Source organism: Athene noctua, chromosome 14, assembly GCF_965140245.1.
Source record: "Athene noctua chromosome 14, bAthNoc1.hap1.1, whole genome shotgun sequence".
Lineage (NCBI taxonomy): Eukaryota > Metazoa > Chordata > Aves > Strigiformes > Strigidae > Athene > Athene noctua.
Genome location: NC_134050.1, coordinates 9,905,152 through 9,931,061, shown reverse-complemented (window position 1 = coordinate 9,931,061; position 25,910 = coordinate 9,905,152). Strand labels below are relative to the sequence as shown.

Here is a 25,910-nt window from a genome sequence, read left to right as displayed (position 1 = left end):
AGTCCCACAGACCCCACCCCCAAGGTAAGTAAGGCTTTCTAGCTCTTTACCCTTCTCCCAGCAGGGCCACCACTTACCCTATTTTTAACAAATAACAGCAAAACCAGGGAGAATTCACACTCACCTTTTCTTTTGAGGATTTCCCAGACAGCTTTGTCTTCGCCTTGTCTGCTCCTTTCACAACTTCTTTAGAGCTGGTTCAGGGCAGGCAGGCACCACTTCACCCCTGCAGGCTGCCGGTGCTGCCCTCTCACAGAGCTGGGTGGTAACTAGGCCCTCATCAGGCCTTTAAGAGCTGCAGCTGCAGGTCTCCCTTCTCAGGGCTCAGCTGTCCCCCCACACGTGGGGGATGTGCCCTCAGCACTGACTCTCACACAGTGGCCTGCTGACCAAAGAGGCACACAGGCTGTGCAAGGCTCACGCTTAATATAGGTGCTTCATAAAATAGTCTCCTGGAGAAGAAATGCTGCTTTATCTAGGAAGAAACTGGTTCTTTGAGGATTTGCTGGAAAAAGGAGTCGTGACATTCAGAAGTAAATATAACGCAGCTGTGTATCGTGTCTCTGTTCCAAACCTCTAGGGTGTGAAGCTGGAACATCAAGACAACACACCAGGACACTCAGGTTTGGGACAGGGCCAATCTGTGTCAGTTTGCCCTGGTTTGGAAGCCTCTGGAGTCTGACAGGCACCAGACCTACAGTACTGCAGTCCCAGAAGGTCCCAGCTCCAGACTGGCAGATAGTTATTACCAAGCAAGGACCACTGAGTAGGAGAGCTGGGGAGCTCAGGGGCTCAAAAAGATCACTAAGAGCAGGTGTCAGTATGATAGTGCTGATTTCCCAGCAACCTTAGCACAAAACTCTCCACCAAAGCCAAGCAGCAGGTGTAGGTCAGCCGATAGCAGGGAGACAAGAGTGGCCAAAGCAGCTTCCCCAGTGCTTGTTAATCATGCAACCCTGCCTGAGAACTAGGAAATGTAAATTACTGAGTGATGGGAATGCTGAGACCTCGTAAGCAAGTGTGAATGCAAAAGAGCAGCCTTTATTGCAGCTGCTGGAGGAGCACAGTAAGCAGGAACTATAGGCTACCTTCCAAAATAGAAGTGTTCATTGTACACCCTGAACTCCTGCGAGCAAGGACCAAATCACGAGTCTGAGCTGACAACACGCTCACTGAATAGCCAGCCCCAAATAAAAACTCAGTTGTCCTTCACACCGAAAACTCCCTCCAGGCACAAAGGAGTGGCAGTACTCCTGAACCAATAGCCGCACGCATCAAGATGGGCTGCAATGCTAAAAGGTAGAGTCACGTACCAAAGCCTAACACATTTCTGTCCTTTGTTGTCCAAGCTCTTTAATAGACACCAACAACTCTGATTTGGGGAAGTTTACAGATTGATCTGCCCCCTCTGAATGGAAACTCTGTAGCTGCTAAAGCACCCTCATAATATCCCAGTGTGCTGCACAGTGCCTCGCTCAAGCTCTGCAGTCACACTTCATAAAAAATCTTCAGAGGCTGTCTCCTGGCAGTGTCACTGTACTTCCCGTAATACAAACACTTTAAAAATGCCTCTAAGGCTTTTCCTTCCCTCCAGCTCTCACCCCCCAAAAGAAAGTCCTTTGATTTCAAGGAGAATAGTACTTCTTAAGTACAGACCCGTCACTTGTTAATTCAAGTTCACTGATTGGCTTTAAAGTCATTTCTTCCACTTCTGCTTTAAATCTTTAGTCTTCTTAAATTTCTTCAGTTGCTTGGGTCCTCTTGCTGTTTCTAATTTTCTCTTCTTCTCACTGGGAAACAGGAACAAAATATCTGTTAAAAAAATACACTAGATTCCCATCCAGCTGGGAAACTTTTGTTGTAAAAGGGGGTGAGAATCTATATAGAAATGTGGTTGGGAGAAAATACTTCCAATTTCTTGGGTCATTTAAACTGGTGCTAGAGGAAGCACGAGCATGACCTAAATTTTCTAGTGTATTCAGATTCTCTAACTCAGTTTGAACCCCACAAGATCGTGATTTTTGGCTCTCGTCATTACTTTTCAAGACTTTGTGTGTCCTAAGGGCAATTCATATAGGACATCTTGAATTTAGAGCACCTAGAAAAATAATACAACTGACAGTTTTAAATATGCAGTTTTGTTCCTGCACTAGATTCTGACTACAGCAAACATGACAGAGGTCTGATCTTTATAAGCACTGACAAGACTCTCTCATTCCTGTTAAGGCTTCTGGAAACTCACAGCTTCTAGCATTCATCAAAAAACTCCATGAATATACAAAGGGTGGAAGAGAGGTCACATAATTACTTCAGCTGTCAGGCACCCCAGGAAGGGGAAATAAGCAAGCAGGCAAGTCTCAACTATAAATCCCCAAGGAAAAGATGATGAAAGACTCCATGCTGGGCAAGGTAGGAGAAAGAAGATGGATAAAAAGCAAGGAATTGCAGAAATGCAGCCTCAGTATTTTGCAGGCTTATGCTCACATTTGAAAGAATTCTTCTTCCCTCAATTTGCATTTTCTCTAGTGAGACTATCACAGGCTCCCAGGCAGTGTTAGCTCCCAAAGCGAATGGGACAGTTACGGGGAACAAGTTCTTTCTTTAAAAGTGACCCAAGGGAGAAACAGCACCAACTTCTGTGCACGATCATGATCAAGGCTTAACCACGTCAAGTTACAACATGCAACTAAGTTACATGAAGTCAGGACTAACACTAGAGCAACACAGAATTCACAGCAGCAGCCTTGCCATAGAGGAACTACTGAGTACCCAGCAGAGCTCTCAGGTGCTTACACCTGAATTTCTCCAGGAAAGCTCAGAATCAAGAACACTAAGTTCATTTAATCTGCATTTAACTCTTCAGCTTCAATCTTTTGAAAACGTTATAATGAAGCCAGCAGAAAGGACCAGAGAGACCTCTGTGGAGTATTTCAATTTCCTTAACCTTTTCAAACTGACGACAGAAGCGTTCTGTCCTGCTTTGCTCAGCACCTCATCCCATTCTTCATCATCGCCCCGGATAATATATCTAAGTGAAAAAGGTAAAGGAAAATTCAAGTTAAATTGCCAGCAAATAATAAAAAAAAATAAGGTGATTATATCGTCAGGCACACACTACTCTACAAACAAAGCCCCTGTGTCAGCACCCAACTAAATTAGTATTTGGAAATACATACAAAACTAGCCTAGCAAAGGGCTACAAGCAGACTCAGCCCCAACTAGGTCAACAGCAACCACAACTGTCCCCATCCAAAGCTGGTCAGTGGCAAATGAAGTTCTCTCAGGAGCCCCTATTGTATACATCACAAAACTGTTCAGTGAAAGCCTCTCATCAGAAAAGCTGAGTGCCGAGTAGAGTACATCTGTTATGAACGCAAAAAATAAGGCCACAAAGGTTATACTTTCCATAGCAGTGGTGTATACTTGTACTTTGCCCACTAGATTTCTGAAAAGATAGACTTTCAATCACTACAGCTTTAAGCCTGACAAACACAATCAGATCTGTATTCACTATATAGATTTCTTTATAAAAGCTTGAGGGCGTTTTTCCTTTTTCCTCCCTCCAAAATATTGGAGAAGGATGGTTGTGGTGGTAAAGGAAGAGGATGCAAAAAACAATGGCTTGTAATGGAAAATTGGCTAAATTTGCAGCTGCTCTTAGACCAGCAGTGAGCTTGAATGGTAGTTTTTCTGCATCAACCCAGGAAAAAACTGAAGACCTGCAGCTTTCTTTTGAAAAGAGAACAAGACAACAATTGCTATTCAAATAAGCTCACGTTCTCTGTCCCTTGTCTGGGTGTTCAAGTACCCTGGAAATTACATATGAGTTTAACTAGGCAAAGCAGTCATGTAGGAAAATGGAGTGGTTGCTCTCCATCTCAAGTTCTTAGAGATTTAGAATAGACTAGCCTTTGTTCATACAAGGCTGAACAATGGTTTGAAAAGGCTTTGTCCAGTAAACAGCTCCGTCTCTTCTATTAGTTCTCTAAAACCTGTATTGAAAAGTGTTCAAAATAGATTTTTGTCTCTCTCTCTCCTCATGGAGAACAAAAACTTATTTTTCAGTGAAAAAAAAGGGAACATGGTCCAAAATGACAAACAGGTATGTAACACTATCAATGCTAAAAAATGGAATTAAAACTTTTTTTTTAAATTCTGGTTATATTGTTTTCCTAATGTGACTGACTTGCAAGTCACTTCAAATCACACCCATTTTTGTCCTTCCTTCAAACAAGACAACCAAAGATTCAAAGAAGCTTTTCTTCCTTTTTTTCAGATTTAATCTAGAGCCAAACTAGACAACTTTTCTGGGATGTCAGTATAGTAAACAGGATTTATAAGACAAAAAGTGGGAGGAGGAGAGAGAGAAGGGAGAGAATCAGTGGCATGTGTAACTACTCTGTTGGACCAGAAAGAGACATCTGCTGACACTTCAAGTAAATTGCTGGTTCAGCAACTCAATATCCTACAAACTGTCCAGCTCTGCAGCAGTTAGAAGGCATCCATGCACACTGTAGTTAGTGAAAAGAAGCTCCAGTGGGTTGGGTTTTTTTACCATTGGTTTGACACTTTTTTTTTTGTAAAAGAAGAGAATATTTTAATTAGCCAGGTACTATTTCCACTGGAGTTGCACACACAGCTAAACTGAATAGCAGACAACAGGACCTGGGTATCCTGCTTTGAGCAAACTAATGACTATTTCTAGAAGCATGGAAAACTGTAAAATTAGAAACAGTCCACAGCCAGGCAGCTTGCTTTATTACTCCATATTACAGAACTATATAACTTACATACGTATAATATATGTACTGTACACAGCCAGGATCAAGACTGACATACAGATACACAGTAAGAGCTACTGCCATGAATAATTTACCATTTAAGTGACAAAAGAGAACAGAGGTAAAGGAAGAATGTGCTCAAGCTCATGCCAGAGGCACTGGGACAGAGCTGAGGACTGATCCAGCATTCCTGTTTGCAGTACAGCTGCTGTCTGCAGTACTGTAATGATGAGCCAGCCCCAACTCTACCAACAATCCAGTTCTACAGTTCCACAGGCAGATCCCAGTGCTCACCAGCTGCAATCTGCTCACTCACAAGCTTTTGCTTTCTGTTCAAAATACCAGCAGAAAAAGGGAAGTAAGTTCACGCTTGGGAGTATGACAATGAATTAATGTACTGAAACAGGTGAACGGCCCCGAATAAGTTGTTACCAAATTTAGTTCATACTGGAGAGAACTTTCTGAGTGTGAAACAAAGCAGCTGGTAACAGAGCTAAAATGACTAAGTTATTGGCTGTCAGGCCCATAATACCCGAAGTTTTCATTAGTGTAGCTGCATATGCTTATCTTACCTGGCCACTGCTGACAATACCCACTGCCATTTCTCATTTACTGATGGTTTGAGATTGTGATAGTGCAACTACAGCCTTGTGCACAAGTCTCAGCAAGATGTGCTAGCAACCCAGCATTCAAACAGGTCTCAGGGGAAAACTGGATTTCAGATAAATTCTTACTGTGTAAGGTCCATTTGCTTCAGCTTCCCCACTTCTTGCTTGTGTTTTTCTTGGAATTCCTTTGCGGCTTCTTCCTACAACAGGACAGCACGACAGATGCATTAAGTTCTAAGTACAACAGTGACCATGTAATGGAAGGAAAAAGCCTTTCCCACTGAAAGGGAAGTACATCTCCTAACACAAATACCAGATCATCCTGAAAAGCGTATCCCTTTTATATAATTGCATTTTTATGTTATCTGTATACACATACTTGTAATATGTAACATCTTAGTAGGTTCTGAAAAAAATCTGTATTGCAGATTAAGAAAGCATGACTTCAAGCATGTAACACAAAGCTGTCAGGTTTTAACTACCATAAAGTGATGTAGAATTCTTTCCATCCAAGAAAATTCAGATTACAAGGCTTTTAGACTCAAGGGAACTCTATGAAATGGATACATACGTATGAAGAAAGTTCATAATTACCAAATCATCATTTAAAGATTTCAGTGTTGGCTCCATTACAATATCCTTTGTTGCCACCATCTGCTCCTCCACAGCTTTTTCCTGGACTGTGTTGAACAACTGTAAATGAAGTAAGCCAACACATAAGCCAAGACTTGCTGATGTTTCCTCAAGGTTATTGATTTAAAATAAATAAGAAATGCTGTCTGTTCCCATGAAACTACTCTAACCTTGCAAATATTATCAGGCAGTTGTTTATTTCTGATGCATTCCATCATACTGAAATAAAACCTCAAGGCTGCTTCCTGAAGGCAGGATTATATACAGCTTTCATAAAAGGCAGAAAACCAAAATCAGTCAGCCCTCAATGCAACTTGCATAAATGTGGAGAGCTCGTAGTTTACAACAAACTTTATTAATACAGCATCATTTAACATTTGCCGCTAAAAAGAGCGTTTTCTTTTTGTATGTTATTTTCTTCAAGGTAAGCAAATCACCTCTCCAATGAACAACCTGTGCCACACCGCAGAAGTTTTGCTATCATATCCCAAACCTTGAGAAGTAGCGGCCCCAGGCTCGGCAAGCAATTGCAAGCATTTGGTAAGTATTCTGTTCATCCCACCATCATGTTACTCAGCACATTACTCACTTTATCACAGACATAATAGAGGAAGAAAACCAGATCCAGAACTGTCTAATTGTTTTGCTGGACTTCAAATCTATCTTTAAAAAAACCCTTTTCCAAGGTCATTTAAAGAAAAGTTGAGATGCCACCAGTGCAGTGAACAATCACAAACATGGCTCAGGCTCAGCATTTTGGTCAGGACATTTCAACATTTAACAACATAACACAAGCACTATTATTTGGGAAAACACTCTATAAATCAATGCCATAAATACTTGCTTTTTCCACCGGGATTTTCCTATGTTTTGTAAGAAGTTTACAGTCAATTACTGGGGACATGGTAAAGATACACAGTTCTGATCCAGCTTTCTACTGGTGCCAGGCTCAGTACTGGAATTACACAGTAACTGGCATTGTCACCATGCTCTTACCTGGACTACTTTGCGGATGATTCTGTTGAAGAGGCCCATCAACTGACTGCTGGGCAGTTCCACCTCCTTTTCCAGTTGGTCCAGAGATTTATGCTGTAGGCCAATCCCTAGAAAAAGGGCCTGAGGAAATGACATGTATTTCAGTTATAGGGGCTTTTGGAGCAAATGCAAATACATAATACCCTCTACAATCCCTACCAAGGCTTCTCTGGTACATGTTCAGATGCACAGGAACACCCCTAAATTATTCTGTAATTGGCAGGTGCTATTCCATACTTAGCACCGATAATACCTTTCTCCTGAAAGGAGCCAGAAGATTCTGAGAGGTTTTTAAGCCAGAGTTCACACCGTATTATAAACGCATGGAGTGCTTCACTGAACACACAACAGAGTATGGTCCCTACAAATTTTATTCAAAGCAAATGCTAAAGGTGGAGGAACATTACAAGCAGGAGAAATCATGAAAAGGGCTACAAAAGCAGCAATTAACTGAAGCAAAGGTTTTTTTTAAAGATGACATAAAAAAGGAAATTATTCCAAATATATATACAAAGAGAGGTGAAGCACGGCTTGTTCTCGCAGTGATACACACCGACTGTGCAGCAGAGAGAGAGATGTCACCCATCTGGTTGAGAAAAAACATCCTGGCAATGGTAGGTACCATATCCATGATGAGATGATAGTCCACCATGTTGCGAGAGTACATCTCTAATCTCTTCAGGTCATATGGGATGAAAACTGATTCTAATTCAGCACGGCTGATGGCTGATGGGCACAATAAAAAGACAACATCAAGACTGTTCTTCACAGCTATCCAGGATCTCAGTATTTAACATGTTTCTTTTCACACCAGGGAGTAAGGGCCAACTGCTACCCCACAGGTTCACTTTCTAGCACACTTCAGAATTCCCCACACTAGGTACAACATTGCTATTCAGGCTGGCTTGGTTATTTAAAGTCTTTTCAGACAAACATACATCCATATGAAAAACATTACAACTGTCAAAACAGACCAGCATATCAACCTAAAGATGCCAGAGAGACTGAAAACAGTGAGGGTCGAGAAACACCGCTTGCCCAGCTTTAAACTACCTTACACTGGTTTTGCTGTTAAAGAGCTTTGTTCCCTCGTAGCAGCAACTAAAACTCTTTCACTAAGACAGATACTAAAAACCCACAAGGCACAGATCACCAAGTTCTCTCAGGAGGATTCCCCTGTTAGGCATATTGAGAAAACAGCAATTTGCTTTTAAGCCAGAAGCGACTGTTACAAATGTCTTGTCTGGCCCTGTTTTTATACTGCCTGTGTGTTTCCCCAGCAAGTGCTGGATTGAACCCAATAACATGCAGTTGAACTAAAGCCTCTCTCTTAGAAAGACATCACGTTCCAACCTCCAAATTTCTGATGACAATGTTCTGTCTGAGATCCTAGGCAAGCTGCTCTGCCTACCGACCCTTGCTACTCAAGGCTTCTCTTTTAACTCCATACTGGATTTGGCAGGTGTCAGCATCCATCCATGTTTTGTCATGCATTTAGCTGTTACAGTCAGGAGCCCTCTAATTTTGGGTTACTTAAATCTTTGATGAAAAAAGCAGGGGGGAAAAAAAAAAAAAAAAAAAAAATCACCAAAAACCCCACTCTGTTTTGAGTGGCAGAAAATGTTCTCTTAGCTTTTACTTAGAAATACAATCATTTTTCTAGATAATAGGAACAAAACACAGTAACTGACCATGAGCAATTCATGGCATTGCACAAGAGACATCAAACAAAGCATGTATTTGAGAACTCTGATAAATGTATACAGGGACTTTAAACTGCAATCTAACTGAACACCGAGAGCGAGGGTACTCACGTGGCTGTGGCTGCTGTTTGATATTTTTGTTCTGTAGGATATTCAATGCCAACGAGGGAGAGAACGTGCTGAACTGGTAGGAAAGCAGAGAAAGGAACCGCCTCCTAAAATCTGTAGGACAAGTTGATAAAATAAACAACTCCTGTGGACCTCTAGCATAAATATCCCGGAAGATTCTTCGAGCACTATCAGAATCAGAGTTACCTTTCCAGAAGGCTGTAAGCCAAGGCTCCCGTTCAGTGTCCTCTTCATTCAGCATCTTCAGCATGATGCACGAATGCTCACCAGTCAGGTCATTCTAACAAATAATATATATTTCCCATCATCTCCAGGAACCTTTTGCACTCTATGCTCAACTGAAGGCATCAAAGGTCGTCTAAATCAACAACAATGGTGCATGCATCGACTGCTACTGATCACCACTACCTAATATAAAACCTGTGAACTTCCTGAATTTGGTAAATCCCAGTGCCAAGGGATTTTGGCTTCTTGAGGTAACCACTAGTCACCAGTACTGCAAATTCCAGGTGCAGCTCAAGAGCCAGAAAAACAAAAGAAAAATGCAGTGACAAGGGACAAATTATTCCTCCAAAAGTACTCTAAACTGCTAGTGCTACCTTTTGTAAACACCTAGAAAGGCGGGAGCAGTCAGTTCAAGGACCACTTGCATATTTTAGCAATAACTACAATAATAACCCTCAACAGCTGCACCTTTACTCTAATTTTTTAAGTGCAAAAACTTTACTTCCTTAGTTAACTAGAGGTACAAAGAACAACAACAAACATAAAACCACCCCCAAATGTAGCCTCAGAAAACTTTCCTGCCCAAATCACATCTCACAGAAGCTAATGGAAAGATGCCCAGTGATTTCAATAGGGCTGGATTTCATTCAGACACAGTATGTTACTTACTGGTGTCTGCCTTAGATAAACTGGCACAAATCCAGCACGTTTCCAAAACCTGGGGAAAGGGAAAAAGAAAAATGCACTGAGAATTACAGAGCTGTTGATCTGACAATACTACCTGTAGTTAAATGCAATCTATCTAGTGTACAAGAACAACTGCTGAAAAGTAAGCAAAAGTCTGTAGACACCCCACCAACTAATGAAAATGAACACTGACAGAAAGGAGTAACAGCAATCAAACGGACTGAGGTTCTAACTTAGAGAAGTGAAAAATTATGACCGTGATATCAAAAAATGAACAAACTTTCAAAGACTGACAGACATGATACAAGAGTTATTTTGTTTGACATGCTTCCAGGGTCTGTTTTAGAAACAGGCAGAGAGGTTCTGACCAGTAATACCACAGACTCCTGGGCTGAGGATTTACAGTTTATTTCAGACTATTCTTCAATGAATGATGATTTTCCCTGGCACCTCACAGGATTCAAATAGTCACTTGTAGGCCAAACAGAATCCCAGACTGATCAGCAAAACCCTGCTGACATCCCTTTCCATCCTCCTGTCCTTTCCTGCATCTTAGTTGTGAACTGATCCTACAGCACATTTTGTCCAGTAAAAGGAGGACTAGTATAAAAAGACCTGCTGAGACCAAACATATGGCAATCCCAGACAAAAGGAAGGAGACAGCCGCCAGAGCAACTGCCACTGGCAACTCACATCCACAGGCCACGGGATAATCTGCTGCGCAGGATGTTGCAAATTTCAGCAGGAAGCCCTACATGTGTAACCCAGCCTCTCCCTATCCCACTATTCATCCTTTTTTTATCTATCCCACCACAGCTAACGGTCAAATAACTAAAAAAAGTAGTTAAACACTTTATTCTCCCCCTCTGTCCTGAAAAGGGATCATTCAAATAAAGACATCTGAACCATTTGCTTTGTAATTTGCAAAGATTAAGATTATTTCACAATAACCATTCAGTTCTGATGTTCTCCTGCACAGCTAAACAAGTGACCATCACATTTTGGCATGAACTTTGCAGCATGCTTGCCATGGAACTAAACAGGCTACAGTCTCTGTAGCTGAAATGCCAAAACACAGATAGCTGTCTCACACTGTCCTGACTGGGTCAGTCACAAATTGTCCTCCACTGCTTTTATTTCTTCCACTGAACTCAGTCTCATCTCATCTCACGTCCTTGTACAGCCCCCTAGGTCCTCTCTAATTGGGGCAGGCCAGCAAGGAACCAAGGTTTTAGGTGATAAATGACTGCTTTGGTTTTGGGCAACAGGAAGAATTCTGCACTATTTTGAAAATGTCTCACAAACTAGGGATTCACAACTTCCCACTCTATGGCTGAGAACGTCACAGAAACCTAGATATTTTATAGAATTTGCTAATATTAAAGAAGTTTGCATTTATTATAAAATAGTATGTTTTTAGATAAAGCTATGTTGTAAGGTGGAGCTAAAACTTAAGAAAAATTAGTAAATGATTTACTGCTTCAGTACCTCAGTTTCTCCATAGTAAGAAAAGCAAGAAGCAGCTGCAGTTGCTGGTGAAAAGCATTTACATTAGTCAGGAAACTAACAACTAGCTCTGAAGTTAGCAGCAGCTCAAGCTTCTACAGGTCACAGGAAGCAGTATTCAACTTCTCCCTACTTATTACAGACTGTTCTTACTTCTCTAGCCTGGAAAAACTGAGCAATTACAACTGGTTAACTGTTCAGAAGGGTCACAGAGACAACAAAGTGGGGAATAGGTTTGCCCTTAGGAGGCTGAGGAAAAAATACCCTGAAGAATGCACTTAGCAGCCCTACTGCCCATCAGGAAAAGGCCTCACAGGAGAAGGGAGCTTGGAGCTCTCCCAGTTTTAGACACCAAGTGAAACACGCCGAGATAAAGAGAATATCCAAGGGCTCAAATATCTGCCTCTTTATCTATACACTATATTATTTTTATATGTATTAGATATCATTATAATATATATAATTTATATATTTGTATTTTTGCACTGGGTGTAACTAGCAAATAGAATAATGTCTTACTTGAGTAATCGTGGTGTGAGGCCATAAGATACCCCTAGGTAGTCGAGGTTTTCAGCTTGTCTCTCACTCAGTTTGAAAAGTAAAGGAGGCAAGTCTTTCCGAGGTGTCACAACCTCTTCTAATAAACTAACAGTCTGAAAAAAAGTGGAAATGCATTAGCAGCAATCCTCACAAAAATTTGCAAATTAAATCTCTTATTCTGTATAAAAAAGATAAATGTATTTCCTCCTTACAGAGAGGAATCATTAGACTTACAGTGAAAAACTAACAACTTAGCACAACAGAAAGCACAAAAAACGTACTGAGCTCCATACCTCACTGCTTACAGTTGCAATTTCTTTTGGCTTTTGAATTGTTTCTTCTTCCAGACATGGGAATTTGCCTTCATAGTACATCTGCAGTAAAGTCAGAGCTCTGCTGCCATAGCCCATCTGTGAAGTAGGAACAATACACTATCAGCAAAAAGATATATCTAGTTTTTAAGACAGGGCAACAACATTCTCCCTTTACAAGCCCATTAACAATCACCAGTGCAGAGATCACTCAGTCACAGCAAAAATGCATTTTCTTTGCTACACAGCAGCTCCGTGGAGGACACTACAGAACCCGGATGTCTGCAATCACAATGAGAGCCCAGTTGGTAGTTGAGGACTGTGTAATAATTCTCAGTGCTTAACTCTGGCACTCAGAAAATGCCAAACACCAGCCTGAACATTTGGTAATCTCACAATAAATATTGCTGGATCTTGATTGTGTACTGCTGCTTGGGATGCTGGCATGCTCCAACAGTGACTAGCAATGACAGGAGCTGGTTTGCTACCCGCCCAGAGGAAAGCAATGTCACCCCCGCTGCTGTGGCATCTCACTGTTTCTGTGTGTCTGACCTCATGCCATTACTACCACTGGCTCAGTCCCCAAGGTTAAAACACTGAAAATTGGAGCAACTGAAACTTTTGCCCTGTTCTTGAATTCTGCCTGTACAGCCATTCTCATGGTACCACTGCTGACTATTCATAATAACCAGATTCAAAAATACTTTACCCCCTGATAATCTGGATGAACTGCAATACGAACAACACGCCCACCAGAGAGGCCCCCGAAGTCTGGATCTTGGAACTGTGTAAGAGAGAGAAGTCAATTTAAAGAACACAGATGGGTACTTGGGAAATAAGAGCTGAAACATATCCTGGGTGTGAGTACACAGACAAATTATTCACCTGCTCTGAAACGGTCCAGGGAATAAGATCACCAGAAGCTTTCTTTCCCCTAGAAAGGCTGTTCATGATAGACTGGCGAGAGATCTCTCCCTCCATGCACACCTGTCAGAAAAGGAAAAGACCATTAATGGAGAAAAAGTGTTTTCTCCTACAGTCACTCCACTACAGCAGAATCAAAATCTATACTCATGAGTCCATTACACAGTATTGACATTTCATATGATCCCTGCTCTGCAACATGACGAGCAAACAAACAGGCCAACAATATGCCAAGCGCTAGGACCAGAGGGAATGGCCTCAAGCTGCCCAGGGCAGGGTCAGGCTGGCTCTGAGGAAGGATTTCTGTGCAGAAGGGGCTGTTGGGCGTTGGAATGGGCTGCCCAGGGCAGGGGGGGAGTCCCCATCCCTGGAGGGGTTGAAGAGTCGGGTTGACCCAGCGCTGAGGGATCTGGTGGAGTTGGGAACGGTCAGGGTGAGGTTCATGGTTGGACTGGAGGAGCTTCAAGGGCTTTTCCAGCCCTGATGATCCTGTGATTCTGTCAACAAACAGACTCTGCCCCTAAAAGCCCTGTCTCAAAAAGCACACCAGTGCCAGCCAGGTACCTCTGATGCAAAGGGAGTTACACTGTGGTGCAACAGAAGCCTGAAGAAATTAAAGCACAGAACATGCTCTACGCATTTTCTGTAGTCCGTCAACAGGAAACATAAAAGCTTGTCCCACTAACATTGCTCTTTATATGTCATATATGGAGCTTTTTCTTTTAAGAAACAGCAGATTTAACTACCTACATCAAATGCAGATAATTAAGAAACTGTCTGTGTTCTTATGGAATGAAGGAAGCATATAGTCAGATACCCAACAGTCAAGGGCTGAAATATTTCTACACCTCTAAGCACGTACATTTGAGGAGTTTGTATTTTTGCAGTTCTACTGAAAATAAAAGGAATGGTAGAAACAGGTGATAAGCAGAGTGAACCAGTGAACCAACTCTCCTTGCAAGAAGTTTAAAGGGGAAGATGAAGTCATCTCTTGAAGCAGTAGTTCAGCTCTCAGAAGGCTTCTCAGCACAAACACTTTGTGGAGACTGTGAGGTCTATGTGAAAGGATCAGCATCACAGTGTACTTACACAGCAATTCATGTTTACAAAAGAAAGTGGAGGTAAAAAAATGGCCTTAATACACTGTTGCAACACACACAAAAGCACAGCCCTAAGCTACCATCTACTTCTAGACAGTACACTGCTCCCATAGCACACTGCTTCACTGTTGAACAGTTCACCTCATCGATGCACACTGCTCTCTTACCTGAACAACAGCAAGTACCTCCGGTAATGAATTCTGGGTGGGTGGAACAGGTGGCAAAAGGCAAAAAAGATGATGGGCAGGTGCATCAGATAGCATCTGGAGATCATTGGGAGAGTTCTGGAGGGTAAAGACATAGCAGGAAGTTGAAGAATTATTCCCTGAGAAGAGTTTCAAAGTCCAGTGTAATGTTAGCAACTGACTTCTAAACAATCCTCCGTTTTCTGAATTTAGGGCTATTAAAAATCTTAGAACTAGTACAATACTGCTTAAGTAGTTCACGGGCCAGTTCATGGATATTAAACTACCAGACAGCATCTGTTTTTCTCAAGTGAAACCTCTTGCTCTAATATGTATAGATCTGAACTTTCCATTTTTATACAGCTACTTATCTCTTAATCTACCAAACCTTGTGTCAGATTTTTAGTACTCAGTACTTACAGATTTCACCACTCATATCTACTAGTCACTCAGGGTCTTGAAAACTTGAGATCAATTATAACTCTTTTCAGTAGTAAAATGGTACTACCCTTTTGGTTAACTTGAGGCTACTAGAATATGGTAAAGAGAACTGCAAGAGAAGTTCATCACTGATACTCTTCTGACAAGCTTGTTGGCTCATCTAGAATACAGCCTCCGGAATTTCTCATGACAAAAATGTTCCAGATATCTGTAAATCCAGTGTATTCAGCCAAGACCAAGGCAGAGGTCTTACCAGAGAAAGAATATGGATCTGTATAAAAGAAGTGACTGAAGCTGTTCAGAAACCTCAGTTAAGCCAATTCAATTACACTCATAACAAGCGCTGCTCGCTCCACAAAATTCCTGGCTGAAATTTAGATAGAAGTAGCACAAGCTTTACCTTGTAGTGTGAAGCCACATAAAGGGCCATCAGTCTCTGCAGAAAAACTTCTGATGCTCTGTGGTAACAAAAAAGTGTGTCTCTATTTACGTAGTATCTAAACATAGGGGTTAAGGAGACAACTTCCCTGGAAACCAGGAAAAAGCTCCTTGTTGGTTTAGGAGCAATATTTTCATTACAGCTTTGGGCTACATTCTGGCTTGTGCTCTTAGACCCTACAGCTCTGTATACAAGAATGACTTTGGGCAGTGTTCATAGCTTTCACACCCTTCATCTGTAAAGGCAAGCCTTCTACAACTCCAACAAGGACTTCCCTTCGTTCAACCCTTCCTTAGGATTGTCTCTGCAGTAAAACTGGAATTTGGTAATGTCCTGGTAACACACACTGCTGGTTTTATAAGGCAGGGGGGTAAAAGCTGAACTCCACAAGTATGGTCTTGATAGACTTTTGCCAAAAGATCATGTGCTGAGGGTTACCATGTTAGCTGGAGAACCCACTATTACTAAGTTTGAAAAAACCTCCTTCACCTGAAAGCAATACGTCTTGATCAGAGCACAACATGTGAGTAAGGATACAGGTCACAAGTCTCAGGCAGTGGGCAGCCAGAGATAATTCTGGTGATGCTGAGACAGTCCAAACACAGCAGATCATTCAGCCACTTCTCAACTGGGTCACCAGGGGCGTATCTGATGGACTCATGGAGGGAGACTTCATGCAGTGTACGAGCTGCAAACAGATTTTGGAGAACATCCAGTGTTGGAAATTACAGCTAGCAAAGAATCCAACAGGATCAGTGTCCTCTGAGGGGCTCCCAGGAGATTGGAAAATCATTACTCATATAGCTTTTATCGCTTAAAAAGCATTTATATCTGAAAATCTGGAAGGTACACAGCCACAGGGGATACCACAGGGATGCGGGATCAGTCACACACCGCAGTCCTGCGTACAATGGAGTACCTGAGGTGAGTTTAGCTGTAGCTGTAGATTTGTTCTCTGCTGTCATGGTGACCTGGGTTTGGGCACTCTGTTGACGGAGCTGCTGAATGAGCTTCAGAGACAGTGATCGGCCAGTACCCTCATACCTGAAAAGCAGAATACAAAAGCCTGAAGCAAATAACCAAAGAGCAATCCTGAGGCACGGGGAAGCTCCAGCACAGAGCCAGGCTGCCATCCAGAGCTATGGGCCATTCTGAGGCCTGCGAGGGCCCCATCCATCCACAAGAACCGCTGCCTTTTCATGTTCTTGTGTATGTAGGACAGGGTGGCCTGCCCCGTTGCTTTCTTAGTCTCACCATATTGGAAGGAAGATTTCATTCTTCCCTCTCTCCTAACAGACTGCAGAATCCTCTTTATGTATTTGCTCCTTGTAGCAGAACACAAGAGGCGCAAGTCAAATACTTAAATGAATCCACCACAAAACCAAAGGAAAGTTCAAGTACTAACTCTGTTATTTTAAGGAGCAGTTCCATGACAAATCAAGAATTAGCATGCCCTAATGTAATAGTGTGTAATAAAAAAGGTACTGTAGATAAGAAATAATCCACTGGCAGGATTACCCAGGTAGACAGTTGCTGCTCAAGCCTTACCCGTTGATCGTAGAAGCCATGAAAACAAGGTAAGGGCCTAGGAGGTTTTTCACCAGGGGTAGAGGAATGGCAGCAGCTTCGTCAATCACAACAAGTTCAGCTTGACCCAGTTTCACAGAATCAGCGGGGTGTATGTACTGCAAGGAATGAGAGGGCATTGTCACTGTCAACAACAGCTTGTCTGGGAACTAGGGAAATGTCAGAGTTGGCAAAGCTGGAGCCCTGGAAAGCTGTTTGCCATCCCTATTCTCCATGACCATCAAGCCAGAGACTGAGGCATGAAAACAGTCAGGACAGGGTTTGTGTTACTCTAACAAGAACTGTATCACACATCTTGTCTTGCACATTTCCACACAAATTTATTGTAAGGATCATGAAAATAAAGGAAAGAATCACTAGCAACATATGCTCTTCCTTCAATGTTTCTTTCACCCTCCTTTGCTTTTGTTTCAAGAAGAGACACACAAGCAATTACCAAGGGAGCTGTGCAATCTATGAGTTATTCACAGAAAGAAGTAAAATAATTTGTGAAAATCACTCACCAGAAAAAAAGGTCTGCCTTAAAGCAACATCAATCAGGACAGTTACACATCACATAAAATGAACATGCTTAAAATCAAAACAACTACAGCATCAGTAAAGCCAACAGTTAGGAACACGAAGTAGAAAGGCAGGAGTGCAAGACTCAAATTACCTGAATGGTCTGTCTGTGCTCCTTGAACACATTCACTCTGACAACAGCCTTGTTAAACTCTGGATTTAAGGACTGAACAATCTCATAGTCCAGATGTTCCTGAAAGAAAGCACTGTTAAACAGTATGAACAAGCCAAGATCTAAGGAAAATAATTTACCATTATCATCAAATAAGCTAAGAATAAACTGTTATTTTCGATTCTAGTTAAAAACTCTTATAACAAAAACTTCAGAGGCCTGAGAACTGAGAAATTATTTATTATGTTATAAACTATTTCACAAAATTCCAATTTACCCAACTTAAAAATAGAGGAGGAAACATAACTGTACTATGATTCATTTTTGCAGAACATTCCTAAAAAGGCTGGTACCTAATATATGTAAATAAAAATCACAGATGAGATGCATAACCCCTCATTAACAGATACACTGTGAAAGTATCATGAAGTAGTCTGTGCTCCTTACCTGATACTGCAATGCATCAAAGCCTTTAAATATGAACTCAAAGAGAGTGTGAAGGTTATCAGGGCTTGGAGATGTGACAAAGATATTGGAGTAACTGCACAGAAAAATTAAACAGAAGTTTAACTCTTTTTCTAACAAGTATGTATACATACCAAGCAGAATGTTTTCATTATATGAGGGGTTGATTCTACCCAATAACCAAAATACAGCAGATTCCTTTAGACACTTATCTCAATGTATGTGTGATTATTTTGATTTTTAAAGACTGAGATTTTCTTATTAATATAAAATAGAAAAACTTGACTATCAGTGTATGCTGCAATCAAAAGATAAGAAGAATAAAAGGAGAGATGTAGGACTGGAAATTACAGATATATTCAGATCCTGTCATCTTTTTTTTTTCTTTTAAACTCATGGATGCAAATAAAGGCTGGGAGATTGCAGAGGGTTCACTCACCCAAAAGCTACTGCTCCAGCAATAGCCAGTCCCAAAGCAGCAGATTTACCACGTCCTCTGGCTGCTGTTAATGCCACAGTGCTCCGTAGAGTCTTCTCAGAAATGGCTTCAATAAATTTTAGAACTGCTTTTGCCTGATGATGAGAAAAAAACAAAAAACAAACAGAAATCAGCTGTGTTTAAATTACTTTCAGCATTCCTTACACTTCCCACTAGCACATCTTCCTTCCTAGAACAGGAAGAGAGAAGATAGGAGAGTTGAACATTAAAACTCAGACAGATAATGTGCAAGGGTAATCCTGACTGAGTTCTTGAAACTATTCAGGTCAAAACACAGATCAACAATCAGTACAGCAATTCTCAATTACTACCTCCATGTCACTGACCACAGGGTATATTTAGCAAGACAAAAAGAGGCACAATGCTCTCAGAGGAGGAAGATGAACGATCTGGGCAGTGAGAAGATCTACTACAAAAGAACTTAAGCAGTGCACAGCTCTGGGAGCCACCAGGCTGAACTGCAGCTTCTCAGTAGATACTCCAAAACAGGAAAGACAACTGCAAGAGGGCCTTCATTTGCACTAGTCAGTCATTCTCTAATTGGAGAAAAAAAAAAAAAAAGCAGGAATAGGGGCATATTAAAACATGATGAAGATTTTCAACTTCTATTCAGAACTAAACTGAACAGAAACTTCAAGTTAAGTTTCCTGCATATTTCAAACCCTAAGAGCTCATCATGTTTTTAAATGCAGACTTCTCCAGACCAGCTTCCTGTCTCCATTCTAGTCCTTACACTTATCCTCAACTTCATGAAGAAAATCACTGATACTGTTGTTACCATGTCCAATCAATTTTCAAGAAAATTCTCTAAGGCCACACCCATCACTGGTCACACTCAGACTGGATTACACGCAAGATGAGACACAAACATCAGTACCTAAGGCAACTGTCAAGCACAGAGTATCTTAAATTTAAACACCACACCAACCTGATCCAGGGTTTTACAGCCATCCACCAAAACTCCTACAGGCTGTGTATCCTGTAAGCTCTCCTTCAGTTCTTTCAGCTCCAAGTCCTGTGGCCGGAGGCTATCTTCCTATAAGCACAGGATTTACCAGAACAGGATTAGTAAAGGGCACTTGAAGCTCAGTTATACCTTTGTGATGTCTTCTGATATCTTTTATCAGGCAGGAAAAGGAAATGTTACCACAAGTGAAATATGCTCCCTAGAAACAGAAACATTTAAATGGACAGACAGATATTTAACACTTCAATTTCAATACATCTTCAGGAGAATGGTTACACAGCAGGTGGGTATCCTGGCTTCCCCAAGCTTGGAGGAAAAAAGGAAAGGATTTTTCAGTATGCAGTTAATTGGAGAATGCCATTGCTAGGAAGAAGAGGCCACGAACAAATTTTCTGAAGAATTCAATTCATTTTTCAGACCTCAGGATGTAAAAAAACTTTATGATCTTTGTTACAGCTGTCATATGAGCTGTACATATTGCCATACAGGGGGAAAAAATACTGCAGCAGCAACAGTTTTCAAATCAACATCAAGATTTTCAAAGTCAAACAATAAACTTGCACACAAAAGAGATCAATTTTAAGTAGCAATGAATTCTGATTTTCCTTATTGTCACTTAGAATTCCAAAGGCATCAGTCTATCCATCCAACAGATAAACATCTGCATTGCTTGTCAATATTGTTATAATGCTAAGGGGGAGTTACTCTGGATTTTAAGATCAGTGCTCTGTTAAAATGCTTTTACCATCTCTGGCAGAACCTATGTTGGTATTTCTTATGCCACACAAACGAGTGAACCAGTGCAAAAGAATCAAGATTTCTATTTAAAACTGCATCCATTTTACTTTAGTCTACAACTGAAAGTGATAAAAGGATATATTTCTAACAGTGCAAGCTATATGTCTGGCTTATATTCAGTGAAAATCTCCCAAGATGTGGCATGTGTGACTCAGAAACTGAACCTACCACAGCTTCTTGGTATTAGGTGTCTCCTGAGCTTGTAATATACTTATTTCTGAAGTGTTTTCCCACCCTCCAACTGTCAAAAGGTCTTTTTATTTATCTCATCCCAACTGTCCATCAGCTTGAAATCTCTCTATTCACTTCTGAAACAGCAACCACAGCAATTAAGCTCCATCTCGCTAGGGTAAACAGCAATATGGCAAAATCAGTAAGTACAGGGCAGGCACAAAAAAAAAGCTGTGACAGAAAAAAAAAAACAAGGAGGAAAGAAAAGACGGCTTCCCATACTTCACCTATACCAGGTATAATTTTTGCAGAACATTCTATTTCCTCTCTGCAAGACCATTATTTGATATAAATCAGGGTGACATAAAAGCTTCCTCTTTTTAAAATTTTTTAACATGCCATGGTCAATTCAGACCAATTTCTCCCAAGGAAAAAGGCCGACATTCTTTACTGACCTGCGACTGTGGTGGAACGGGTGTGATGTTTGTAACGTGACTGGAGATGGGCAAGATATTCAGCTGATCATCAATCACAATGCAATTCTTGCACGAGGCCAGAGACAGAATGAACCTGAACAGTCAAGGAAAGGCAACTCAGTAAAAACACTAGTAATACAGTTGTATTCTGGTAGTTAATTTAAACCCTTTTCTAAAGCCAGACACAGTACTTACAAGCTACAGCTGCTTACAGCTGAGCTACGACAAGTTCACACAACTGGCAGTATGCATCTTACCATAAAATCAGGATCATCTACACAAAACAGGCACCCACTTACCAGAATGTCTCCAAAGAAGAAAGCTAACTAAAGATGATCTATCAAGAGAGCATTTAAGTGGAAGGCAGCTGCATAAAAGTGCAAGATGTGAATCCCCAGCAATTGTGACAAGTATTGACCCTCAAAGGCCGTGGTCAGTGCTGGCTTATTCATTCTTCTCATTTCTGACATCACATAACCACCTGCATGCTAAAGGTTTCTGCAGTTTTCCTATGGCTAGAACAAGGGTTCACTCACTAAGAGCTGCTTATTCTATACAACAAAAGCAGAGGAAACACCTTTACAAGACAATTCTACAACCACAAAGAACACTCCCCACTAAGCAGTTTTATGTTTTGCAGTAGTGCAATAAGTATCTGAACTTCGGTGCACCTGGAGCACATGTTTCTACTGAGCGTTTCACAAAAGGGACTCACAACAGTTCACAGATTTGGGCCTATCTGCATATATCCCTTGTAACATGTGCCAAAATATAATACACAATTCCTCCAACAAGAAATTCTATTTGTTTCCAGAACAACAGACAAAAACTTCACTGAAGCAGCCAAGAAATCCCATTCCTATGCAAACGTGTAGGACACTTTCCTAATATGAATACATAACATTGCTCCAGATGCTTTTTTTGGGCATGAAGCCCAGATCCTTTACACTTTTGATAACTTACCTCTCATTAAACCGTCCTACAACGTCCTGGTGTGCCTCTGTTCTGTATCGGGAGTGTACATCCTGAAACAAAAAAGTCAGTCTAGAGAATGAACAGCAGTGAGTGCCATTTACAAGACTGTTACTCATGGGATGATCCAACTTCTTTTCCACTCTTGTGGATTACAGTCTCCCTTTCCATCATCATCCCAGACAGGATTCTAATTTTCTGTTTGTTATGAAACATCCACATTTTCCAAATACTTGTTAAAATGTACTTTTCCCACCAATAGTGGGAAAACCAATAGTTTTCACAATGGTCTTATTCTTGCCTGACTTAGAGGTCAATTCTGCCAGGTACAGAACATTTCAAACACCTCAGGGATGCTAAAAAAACCCCAGTCTATCATTTTAATTCATCTACTGGCATTATTACTAATGGAAACAGTTCCTGCTCTACGTGTAAGTATACTCGGTGTCAATTTGAACATAAGAGGAAAATTTTTTACTATTACAACAATCAGTTACTGGAATCATCTCCCCAGGGAAGTGGTGGATTCCCCAACACTGGATATTTTTAAGATTCAGCTGAAAAGGGTGCTGGGCCATCTTGTCTAGACTGTGTTTTTGCCAAGAAAGGTTGGACCAGATGATCCTTGAGGTCCCTTCCAACCTGGGATTCTATGATTCTATGAATAGTTCGTATCTAAAAACATACACAAGCTGTGAAGCTGATCTCACATAGCAACAGGTCACAAACACTCAAAAGGCCTATTTTTAAGGGCAGATAGCAAAAATACTTTCCAAAACTATTGTGAAACAAAAGAACAAAATCACATTTGTGAACGAGAGGTGTTTCTTTCTTGTAATGTAGCAGCATTTCAAGACACAGAGGGTGGCAGAACTGCCTGAACATGACATGCAATCATAGATGTCAATGAAGGAACGGGGAAAAATGACGGAAGGAAGATCATAGCCCATAACAAAAGCAAAAAAGAACCATATAGCATCACCACTATGTACTTGCTTAGAGATACTGTGTTGAACATACCATGGTCATAGTGTAGAGCTGCTTCAGTGAGTTCATAGTTCTCAAGAGAATCACCACAATTCCACCACCTTCTACTGTTTCAACAGTTCTAGCTAGCAGGTTTGGAGTCAAGGCCTCAAAATCCTAGGAAATAAATAAAATTTCGAAGTTGCCTAGAGTTGATTAGTATGACTAGCACCTACAAAAAGGAACAGAAAGCCTAAAAACATTATTTCTCAAAGCTTAATTCACACTTAACATTTGCATTAACCAACATCACATTAAAATTCTACCAGCAAGGTTATCTCATCTTCACAAAACTTGTAAAAGACACATGCCATCATAATTGAAATAACAGAACCAACAAATACTATTCCTGCAGCACTTAGACTGAAAGCAACTGATAGAAGTGCAACGTCCTTTCTAACTCAAAAGTTTAACTCCTTACCTGAAGTACACACATGCCGAAAGTGTTCCCAAGAATCTTATGAGTTTCATTATAATAGCAGTAGCGAATGTTTGTGGCTGCTATAAATAACTCAAAAGGATCATCATCCTTTATGTTTAAAGTCCCACTTTTAATCTTCTTCTGTAGTTGTCTCATCCTCTTCTTCCGGTGGCTAGAGAACAAAATTATACAGGAGTTTTCTTGGAAGAAGGTTTGAGAAAAGTGTATTCAGGCCTACGTTCAAGTCTAACTGGAAGTCAGAGTGCAGCCTCCAAGGAAATCTTGGATCACATTTGCTGCTTTCATGATATATTCCCACGTGACTTCAGCCCCAAGAGGTGGCTGTCACACAGAACCAGCTGGTTTTGCAAGAAACCGCTTGGTTGGAATCATGGTTTCAGGTAACGCTCCCTTCCTGACTGTGTGCAGACTGTAAGTATGCACACAAATCTATGAATTAAAATTTTAAATGCTTTTTCAAAATGAAGGCATACTAATGCTTAATCTGCATTCAGGCCTAAATATTACTGAGGCTAAAAAGCTGAGGAACTGAAGTTTTGGCCTTCTGAGGTTAAGAAAGTGAGGGAGAGATTGGTCCAGGACAGCAGAATTAGCATTAGAGCTACAGAAAGAAACCTGAAGTGCCTAGTGCTGGTGTCAACTGTATTACAGATGCCAAATTTTAGTTCTGGAAGACCTAACTTCCCATAGCTCCTCAAAAACCAAATCTTGTTTCTCCTTACAACTGAATCATGTAACCTAAGCTCAGCAGACCAGTCACAGAGCTTTTGCTTCACACAAGACACAAGACATATTTTACCTGCTAAATCCCAGCTCTTTTTTGTAACACCATAAGACAGAGGGTCTGGCCTTCACAGTTGCTTTAGACAACATGTGATGAAGTATAACAACCTGCCAAAACACAGAAACATTCATGAACAACTATATTCACAAGTTAACATCAAAGAGTAAAATATTTTTCTGTACTTGATTTTGTGTTTTCTATTGAGCAACTCTCTGCAAAACAGAAGGATCCCTTGTCATGTTGTGAAGGTTACACTCCTTTTTACACAGACCTGTGTATCTGTGCCTTCTCCGGGGCTGCATGACATTGAAAACACTGAATTACACATTTCATTTCCTTTACACTCTTCTTTGGCAGAACTGCTAACAACTGCACAAAGAGAAGGCGATTATTCCAGGCTAAAGACAGTTCCTGGTATTTGTCTCTATAACACGTTTCGCAGAACGTATTTCAGACAATTTCTACAATTTAACAAGATTTCATTTTGTATTTTAATCCTCTTGTGGATTAGTGCATGTTCAGTAAGCACGGTTGCTGCTTTGGAATCCAACTCATCAGTGAAAATAATGAACGCAGCCAGACACAGGATATGCCCCATCAGAACTCATCCGTCTTCAGCAGTGAATCAATGACAACTTTCCTGTACTAGCACCTAATAAACTCATTATTTTCAGGGGTTTTTTTATAACTAGCTTATTTTACTTCCTCAGGAACTGGAGCTGAGTTGACTTATCCTAAAACTTTAGGCTTTTGCCATGCTGTAATCTTTCCCTTTTCACTCAAAACCCACAAATCTAGAGTTTAGTGGTTAATTTATTTCATACAACGCTACAAAGCGGGTCCAGTCCAAGTTCTGGTGTGGTGACATCCGCAAGATGACTCAATACATAAAACACGGCTCGAGAGCAAAACCGTAACACCTTATGGCAGAACTGAAATAGGAATAAAAGCTCGTGCTAGCCAGAAAATATCTTTTGTCTCAGTTTTTTTAAAAAAAAATAAAATTCTATTTGCCTGTAGTCGGTTTTGTTTAATGTTCAGGAGCTTCTCAAACAGGAGACGTTTAAGGACAAAGTCTCCTAAACCATCCCTAGCACCCCTTGTCGTTTCTGCACCGCGGGGAGTTACCTCACGCACGCTGAGGCGCGCCATTGCTCTGCCTCACTCTGTGCAACGGTTTTCAACAATTACTTTACAGAGGAAAAGGCCGGTACCGGGGGATTACAGACCAACCCTTCTTCAAAGGCTCGGTTCAAAACCACCACCGCCACCGTCCCCCGCCCGCCGGGAGAGGGCTACCTGGTCCTTCCCGCGGTCGCCGACCACCACGAAGAGGGCCCGCTGCCGCTCCGCCACGCCGTTCTCGATCAGGACGCGAATGCGGTTGTCCACCTTCCGGCGCTGCATGGCTGCGGGCCGCCCGGGCGCCGCCGGCCCTTCCCGCCGCTCTGGCCCCGAGCGCCGCCGCGGCGGGAGCCCCCGCCCGCCCCAGCGCCACCCGCCCCCTCCGGCGGCAGCCGCGCGCCCGGCGGCTCGCGGCACACCACGTGGGAGCGGCGCGGGCCACGGAGCGCGCGCCGCGCACGCGGTAGGACCCCAGGGCTGCCCCGCCGCTCGCCTGCACGGCCTATAAGTACAGATAATTAAAAAAACCAGAATAACTTCAGCTCGTTTTCCACACGGGAAAGTCGCGGTGGAGTTGAGGAAGCACACATTGCTCAGAGCCTCGACGGCGCGTTTATTAACGTACAGTTTTAGCTATGTTAAACTGCTCCTGGTTGCTACTCGCTGCCATGGGCTCCT

General features: G+C 41.6%; 1 protein-coding gene across 1 annotated transcript; it reads right to left on the bottom strand.

The window, feature by feature from the left end:
* Positions 1-1,021: 1,021 nt before the first annotated feature.
* Positions 1,022-25,585, bottom strand: NAT10 (N-acetyltransferase 10). Its single transcript, XM_074917961.1, has 28 exons — positions 25,407-25,585; positions 24,123-24,214; positions 23,303-23,474; positions 22,876-22,998; positions 21,847-21,908; positions 20,863-20,977; positions 19,400-19,507; positions 18,412-18,545; positions 17,955-18,048; positions 17,490-17,588; positions 16,796-16,932; positions 16,167-16,291; positions 15,785-15,935; positions 15,209-15,305; positions 14,350-14,466; positions 13,044-13,145; positions 12,868-12,942; positions 12,141-12,257; positions 11,827-11,960; positions 9,784-9,832; positions 9,076-9,169; positions 8,872-8,982; positions 7,611-7,783; positions 7,019-7,138; positions 5,984-6,082; positions 5,516-5,589; positions 2,945-3,028; positions 1,022-1,790 (listed from the first exon to the last, which is right to left on the bottom strand). The coding sequence occupies exons 1-28, from the start codon at positions 25,512-25,514 to the stop codon at positions 1,697-1,699; spliced, it is 3,060 nt and encodes a 1,019-aa protein (XP_074774062.1). The 5' UTR covers positions 25,515-25,585; the 3' UTR covers positions 1,022-1,696.
* Between the last annotated feature and the right edge of the window lie 325 nt (positions 25,586-25,910).

What these genes read in the sequence shown, in the direction of transcription:
- NAT10 (XM_074917961.1), bottom strand. Translation starts at nt 25,514, where the DNA reads ATGCAGCGCCGGAAGGTGGACAACCGCATTCGCGTCCTGATCGAGAAC. An exon ending in TTGCAACTGTAAGCAGTGAG is followed by an intron (nt 11,961 to 12,140) that starts GTATGGAGCTCA and finishes ACTTTTTTTCAG; the next exon opens with ACTGTTAGTTTATTAGAAGA. An exon ending in AATCTTTAAATGATGATTTG is followed by an intron (nt 5,590 to 5,983) that starts GTAATTATGAAC and finishes GTCCTGTTGTAG; the next exon opens with GAAGAAGCCGCAAAGGAATT.